The sequence below is a fragment of the Triticum urartu genome, chromosome 7A (genome assembly GCF_056163025.1).
Source record: "Triticum urartu cultivar PI428250 chromosome 7A, HENAU_Tu73, whole genome shotgun sequence".
In the NCBI taxonomy this organism is placed as follows: domain Eukaryota; kingdom Viridiplantae; phylum Streptophyta; class Magnoliopsida; order Poales; family Poaceae; genus Triticum; species Triticum urartu.
In genome coordinates, this window is record NC_141879.1 from 523,406,930 (window position 1) to 523,415,034 (window position 8,105).

General features: G+C 40.4%; 1 protein-coding gene across 5 annotated transcripts; it reads right to left on the reverse strand.

Moving 5' to 3' along the window:
• Positions 1-533: 533 nt before the first annotated feature.
• On the reverse strand, positions 534-7,845 carry LOC125525318 (cyclic nucleotide-gated ion channel 1). 5 transcript variants are annotated; one of them, XM_048690322.2, is made up of 8 exons: positions 7,616-7,845; positions 6,649-6,758; positions 5,701-5,794; positions 5,080-5,292; positions 3,356-3,645; positions 3,162-3,273; positions 2,269-2,505; positions 534-1,609 (listed from the first exon to the last, which is right to left on the reverse strand). In XM_048690322.2, exons 2-8 carry the CDS (start codon positions 6,675-6,677, stop codon positions 911-913), a joined length of 1,674 nt encoding a protein of 557 aa, XP_048546279.1. In that variant the 5' UTR covers positions 6,678-6,758; positions 7,616-7,845; the 3' UTR covers positions 534-910. The 5 variants fall into 5 exon arrangements, with proteins under 5 accessions (XP_048546279.1, XP_048546275.1, XP_048546276.1 ...); XM_048690318.2 differs by having other exon boundaries at positions 5,701-6,232; XM_048690319.2 differs by having other exon boundaries at positions 5,701-6,232; positions 6,649-6,769; positions 7,616-7,798.
• Positions 7,846-8,105: the final 260 nt, after the last annotated feature.

Here is an 8,105-nt window from a genome sequence, read left to right on the forward strand (position 1 = left end):
TGCATATGATCTAGTAGCAAGGATGTTAAATAGAAGAAGATATGACTTAATGATGCTATGTTCACTGTTAAGTTCTTACACCAATTTTAGAGATGCATTCGTATATGCCCGTGATACTCTCACCCTTAATGAGGTTTATGAAGCTTTGCATTCCAAAGAGAAAATGAAACTAATGTTGTCTCGTGGTGGTTCAGGTTCATCCCAAGCCAACAGATTAGAAGAGCTCAAATAATGAAAACAGAGGCAAAAGATCAAACGGCTGCGCGGGGGGGGGGGGGGGGGGGGGGGGGGGGGGGGGGGTGTAAAGCACAATATATAAGAGTTCATGAGATGATAAACAAGAACGAGTTGTATTAGAGGTCGATAGCAACGTAAAGCCCAACACAGTACTGTAATTTGGATCACACAATTTTCTGTCTCTTCTATTTAATAAAGAAGGTTCTGTCCTAAATTTAGCAAAGCACATCAACTTTCAAGTTGCAGAATATATCATAAACTGAATATAATGGATCAGACATTAACACGCATGTCTATGGAAATAATGTAAGAATCCATTTAATTCTATGTTATGTAAGTCCACATACGAGTTTGTACCTGCGGGTAAACGCACTTATCAGCTGCTAACACAGTGGGACTATGCTGCATCCTCTGATGGCAACACAAAGAGGACTAGGCTGCGCTCACTATGCACAAATGATGTACAGCACAGAAGACCAGATAACTAATCAAATCACACCATTACCTATATGTGTTACTGTCTACACCAGGTAGCAATATATCATCATTCAATCATTACGCTACTGCGAACCTCCGGCTCACCTTTGAGCCGCTAGCGAAAACCGTAAGCAACATCAGCGATGCAACTGCACAGATCGTGCAGAAAATAACACCATCAAGGCACTCATGCAAACTACTGCTCCTCGGCAGAAAAGTTGGGTTCTGCTGGCTTCTGCAACAGCCTTGCAGGCACCCTTTCCTGCAGCCGGGCCTTCCGGGTGGCATTTCTCCTCAAGGTCCGCATCATGTTGCGAGCAAAACGTGAAGCGTATATTGCCGCACCAAAGCTGAGCGAAGTGGAACCGTCGTTCACAATCGCGAGTTGCAGCCTCTCCTCCTTCTCGCGCAGAGCATCTTCCATCTTCTTTCTGCAGCGCCTGTGCCAGGCCGCTTGTATGAAACAAGCGGCCCAAGTTCTCCACTGCTGGGAATAGAACCTGAAGGTGTGCCGGAGCTGTTTGCTGTGTAGCCGGCGAAACTGTGTGGCTACAAACTTCAGGTCTTCAGCCATCAAAGCAAAGGCTTCAACTTCAGACATTGACTTCACTGTCCTGGTTGAGCTGGGGAGACTGGTTGCTGAATTGGGATCAAGAGCCCAGGTAAGAAGCTCCTCGCCACAGAAATCTCCGCTTTTCAGAACATCAGAGTTGAAGAAGCCAGTTTTTCCACCGTTTGTTGTCATGCTCATGAGGTTTCCTCTCGTGATAAAGATCATTTCATTTACTGGATCCCCCTCACTAACGATGTAGCCACCTTCTGTGTACAAAACAGGCTTTAGGCAGTCGCACAAAGCATTCAAGAGCTGATCATCCATTTTTTCAAACATTGGAACCTGAAAATGAAAAAAGACACATTCAGGGTAACCAAGAGAGCAAGATCTTGAACGATACATCAGATCACCATCAAAAAGTTGCTGCCTCAAAGTCCAGGGTCTCCTTAAGAATGTGCGCAAAGAGTGTCTCCCAAAGAAACAGTGTGCTAGTTGCTAGGGTGCTAGTAAACATTACACAGGGTCATGTCAATCCAAAGTACTGATAACACATGAATAAATGGGTAATACTTCAGATGCGCAGATATTAGAAACAAAAGCTGGGCAATGACACTGTATGACCATATCCAGTTGGATACCTTCCTAAAAGATGCAAACCCAATAGGAACCAATACGGATCATTCATAAGTCACAACTCGGATGATTTGGTGTAAAAATAGCTCAACTGTTTATTTGACGAGCATATTTTCCAAAACTGGCTCATCCTGGGATTAACAATTAACAATTACAGCTCAAGTGATACTCTTGTTTGGAAAAAGTAAAGTGCAACAGGAAGAAATATGGATTATTCACGACTTTATTACTGGGTGTATATAGTTCGATTGTTTGCTTAATTAACTGGTTTTTTGAAAACTTCCTTAAAATTGGGACTAGCATTAGTATTTATCGCCAGCGCAGCAAGTTACTCTGCAATCAGATACTTGTCTGTCGTAAGAACATACCCTCTTGAGAAGTGATAAACAAAGATGTCGTTTTATAGCCCTTCTAAGATCCTTGGGGAGGTTCATCAGGAGGTGCTCTTCATCAACCCCGCTTGTCTCTTGCCATCTGTATTGTTCATAACGTCGTATTCGCTCCTTGAGGTTATCAGGAAGAAGTCGATATGACATCCATTGATCTGTGTCACGGCTTTTCACTCTAGTTTCTTCTATTCTCAGAGTGGCTGACTGCAAATAAGTCTGAAAATCACAAAAAAGGACAAAAGAAAACAGTAAGCACTTAGAGCATGAATTAGTTGCCCAAATAGCACAGGAGTCACCTGTCAGCAAAGAACGACATAATTGATATTTTAATATCTGAGAGAAACTGAAACAATCTTTGTATTACTTACTGGACAACTTGACACATTAACCTCTTGGTGTATATATTTTGAAAATAAGAAATTAACCTCTTGCTATAGTTATTTGAAAAATCAACCATTTTTGTGCCAAGACTATATTGGTTTATCTCATAAGTCATAATGATATAGCGCGTGAGATAGTTCCACGACTTTAACTGTATGACGGTAGTATTCACAAGTCATCGCCAAGATGAGTCCATCTTTCTCAAGATCAGTTGGACAGTTTTTTTGGCTTTATGTAATTCAACAACAAATATTTCTTCTGTCATGTAATACATTTAAGCACCAGTCTAGCACGCCAGATCGCCGATTGATCATGGAGGAATCAGAATCATAAAACATTAGCATGTTTCTGTTTCCAATGCAAGTTTTATTCATGCAATAACTTTCAAGGATGATAATTATTATTTTTATTTGAAAGATATCTACAATTCTGAACTAAAATAGAGAAAACGAATAAGAATATTCATAGCTATCAGTGACACATATTATTACCTGCATATTACCGATCAGAAGTGAAAACAGAACTAAGCCTGATATTGAGACAAAAACTGCAAACAAATTCTCCCAAGCATAAGTGCTTGTTTTTAGGTTTTGGCCAAGCGAACTGCATTAAATAGACCAAGACAGATATAAGTGTTATACAATCTAAATATATTTATGTAATGCAGTTTCGTCTTTAGGCAAACCTGAGATTTTGCAGACCCCACCAGACACAGTAAAATAATTTTGCGAAGAAATTTGTTGATTGCGAAACATTATTTATAGCTGGCAAATAGATTCCAAAGAGTGGGTCTGGAAGATTGTCTGCGGGCGTACTTGGAATGCAAACATTCTGTAAGAAAGCATTTCCAGCATTTGTATCACCATTCCCACAGTATAGATATGCAGCTTTACAGCCTGTTTTAAGACTACATTCATGTTTCCAGCAGGCATCTTTCCGTTGAATAGAAAGCAAGTACCAAACTGCTCCAAGGACCTGCAGCACTTAAACATCACCGGTAAACATTTAGCCATTGAGGCTTAGTTGCATTGCACATTTGAACTTCTGAAAAGTAGTCCATTATGCTGAATATAGAACTAGATGATGACATACAAATCAACCTAAAATGCTACATACCACCTTCACTTAAATAACAGATGTCACTTCAGACATTGACATGACCTAGAATATACAAACTCGAGTAATTGACCATTGAAAGTAACAATACTAATAAGTTAACAAAAATTATAAGATAATATTATACTATAGAAGACTTGTATGATAAACCAATACTATTAGAAAATATTTAAATAGATTGCAAAAAGTGGAAACCAGTGTAAAAATACCCCTTAGCAACACTATTAGGAAATTGGTACATATGTGCTAGAATATTTCTCGACAGGGTGCAGAGCTTATCAAGGCCATGCTTATTTGTACAGAAGGTATCGTCTAGAATCCTCAACTAGTTGAACTGTGACGCCATGTGCCCCACAAAAGTTAGATAATCTAGTGGATTGGTGGCAAGCAGCGGTCAATGGATTCCAACCTTACTTTAGGGGCTACCTCTGGGAAAAGAGAAATGGAGCAACCATCTAAACAAAGCACTTAGCCCCCAGCATTTCCCTCTAAGATTGGCAAAGACTGAACAATGAGGAGTACCCCTCAGATACAGCAAAATCATACTAAAAAGGGTCAGTGTTTGCACTCCGTAAAGTGATAGATCTGGAGAAATATATATTAGATGTAGTAGGCTTTTTTCACGCAAAGGATACTTTTAATTGGCAGAAGTACTGGATACACCTTTCTTTAGTGACTAGTTGTTTGAAACAACATGCAGCAAATAAACAAAGAAAACTTTACGACTTATATACAGTATAAATTGGTACTCCCTCCGATCCAAAATAAGTGTCGTGGTTTTAGTTCAAATTTGAACTAAAACCACGACACCACGACACTTACTTTGGATCGGAGGGAGTACTAAAAAGCTAATGCTCAAAATTAGAGCATGTACAAACATGAGAAGTACGATCAGGGTCAATGAAGGAAAAGAACTGCACCAAAGCCACATGTATCTTTTAGTCATTTATATCCTATCCTTCACGGAAAATTTACTACTCATTATGTTAACTTTCCAATACTGCTGCGCCAAGTAGAATTTTCACAGATAGGAAACCAATGTGGATGTTATGCACAATTATAAAAAAAATGAAACGGGAAGAAATGGAACTGTACAACTAACATACTGTGTAGCCCCATCGACAAATTTAATGGAAAATCGCATGCAAAACTGAGGCACATTATTTTTAATCCACATAATTTCTTACTGTACATGAAACTGCTCATGCTATCACTATCATATTGCAAAAATGAACAGCTGGTTTACATAGTTACAGTTTTCACAATACAGAAATTAATGAACTAAGCACTTACATGGCTAGCAAGCATGTAAATTATTAGATTGAAGGCAGCACCAGCCCATGCTGTCTCTGTAATTATCCCAGCAGATCTAGTGATTTGAAGATATAATGGCCTTATCCGGATTAGCCGAGGTACATATTGGCATATAACTATAAGCATCAAGATGTTTTTGGCTTTCATGAACTGTGAGCCCTGAAGACGAGGCAGAATGATCAAAATGACCACCTGGTAACAGAAGTTAATCAAGGTTATATGCTTGACTTCAGGACATAATGGTAAAAAGGTGTATATTTACTGCACTATGGGAATGGGAACTGCAAATTACAGAAAATTCACCAAATAGAATGATAGCATCGTCATAATCAATATTCATCTCAATCAACACTCCAATATGTGAACTGGGACAGCGTAAGTATATCTCTTGAAACAGGCAAAAAAACTATTTTTATACAGTATAACTCTTGAAGGTGAAAAACTATTTTAACATAGCTCCCATGCATGGACTACCAGGCGCACATCCACATGAATTAAATTCCCATATAAGATAGTATATGATCTTAAATGTAAAGAAGCACTTGCTATAATGTGATCAAATGCTTCGTGCTAAGCTTAACCAAGTAGATAGCATAGTACCTGAGGGAGGGGTAAAACAGCACAGACATCAATCAGAAAATATGTTGACAAATACCGCTTTGCTATAGCATATCTGTCCTTGACCAATACACCCCTGCCAAAATTTGTAGAGGAAGACGTGATAAAGCCTGTCCGAAACTGGAATATGATATGGAGTATATAAAATATATCTGTGAAAGAGCGCAGGACACTTGCTGTGATTTTCATCTTCCTATCCAAATACCAGCAAGGAATTTTATCATTGATAACCGGGATATAGAGGAACAATGGGTCCACAGAGACTGCAAAAATACATGATAACACAAATATCTTGTTCCATCTTTGCAGAAATGGTCCTTGAGGGTGAAAAGCATTTTGCATGGACTTCCGGTCTTCCAGCATTGATCTCTTCAAGGTTTTCAAATGGAAAAAGTTTCCAAGGAATGCAAATAATCCACCAGTTCTTTCTTTAAGTGATCTAAATACACTATGTCTGCATGGTGAAACTGTGTTCTCTGAGTTAACAGATGGCTCTGATCTGCAGTCCTGAAATCTGCACACATCATCAAGCCAAGCAAAACACACAGAACAGTCATAACATGAAGGGTTTTTTTTTCAGTGGTTCATCCTTTACATAAAGTCAGACAAAATTGTGTTCCTTCTGTTTGCAAGAGAGAGAAAATGTGTAGCTTTAAGTGCAGCTTTAGAGGCAGAGAATACCGCTGACCCATTCTGAGGTAGAGGGACCAATCAAACAGTTGTATGATGAAAGTAGAGGCACCAAAGTTCCATGTACTCTTGTTTACTAAAGGATCTATCACACTATTATTCACATGTGTTATGTTAATTCCTCAAAAATTATGTGTTGCATTGCTAACTTGCTATAACAAAGAGTTGGAGGATGCAAATTTGACAAACCATTGTTCCATGGAAATTTCTCAAACGGCAGGGGGGGTGTAAGAAATTGACCTAACATATCTGTCCTCCCTTTCCATCATTATCTCCACCAGGCGAACAGTTAGCAGCTAAGGCTGCTAGATCAGTTCTTCAATTTGTGGAATTTGCATAGATTGAGTTCCCTGTTGATTATCTAGTATAAGTAAGAGCAACAAACAAGAACTTTGTACATCAACAAGACAACAATCCCTTAATACATCTGACAGAAATGTCCAGCGAGGTAGCTTAAATACAGTCAACCAGATTACCAAATAAAGGATAAATGGCGATTCAGAGATTTCGATGTGTAGAAACAAAATCCTGACAGGTCAAATATAGGGACTCTGATCCCTTGGTATACTTTATAACAGATAACCGTCAAACTACTGGGTGGTTAGGTTAAAGTTTGCCAGACTGATAAAGGTAACTAGGCAGCGAGTATAAATACCATAGAAATAGTTGCAAAGGTTTCCAACATAGCTCAATTTCCATGGGCATCCAATTCGGACACAACCAAAGACACAATACATATAAGAACAAAACAATCGCCGTGACCATAGAGTCACCCTATATAATAATTAGATTGTTCCTTTGACAACCAACTCAATCGCTGCTGCGACAGACAAACAGTATAGCAGAGTAACGTTAAAATGCCAAATTAAGCCTCGCTCAAATCAACCCTCTAACCCCCACGGTTCCGCCTAACACTTGGCAACCACAAATCCAACCCCGCAACCTCTACAGCCACGGCAACAGAGCCTGACTTCCATGCTCAAACTGGATAAAAACAAAATTAACGACGGACAGAGAGCCGCAAGCACTACAGAGGCTACAGTACGATCACGCTCTTCCCGCAGCAGTGCGCAGCAGTGCGCAGAAGCCGCCAGCTCGCCGCAAAATCACACGGCCAGAGCTAAGCGCGCAGAGGACCAAACCGCGGAATCTTAAGACGGAGCGGCCAGAACTGCAGCAGGTCCGAGCAGGCGAAGCGGGAGCTTACCTAGGGTTTGAAGAGGGTTCCCTCTCTCTCTCCCTCCCTCCTTGCGCCGTGTTAGGCGGGCTGGCGGGTGGACGGAGGAGGGGAATGGGATGGGCGGTGGGGTGGAATGGTAGGGGAGACCGGGGCTTCGCGGTCATGCGGCATGGTGGTCGTCGTGGACTGGAGGACGAAGGGGGAAAGGTGGGTGGCCGTGATGGACTCCGCAATGACCCTGCCTAGTCTACGCCGTCGAGCAGGCCGGCCCCGGTTTTAAAATAGTTCTACGAGATTTGGACCTTGTTTTTGGCAGCCCTACGTCTCGCTTATAACGAGGCTAACACACAAAATCATTAATAAAGAGTACTTCTTCTAAAAATCACTTTCATTTAAAAAAATCACTACTATCCCGAACGCAACAAGTGATGCACTGCATGCACATCATTTGTTACAACAAGGGAGCTCTTTTCCTTTTTTTCGAAGATTCGTTTATTCAAACGTTTTATCTCTTAAA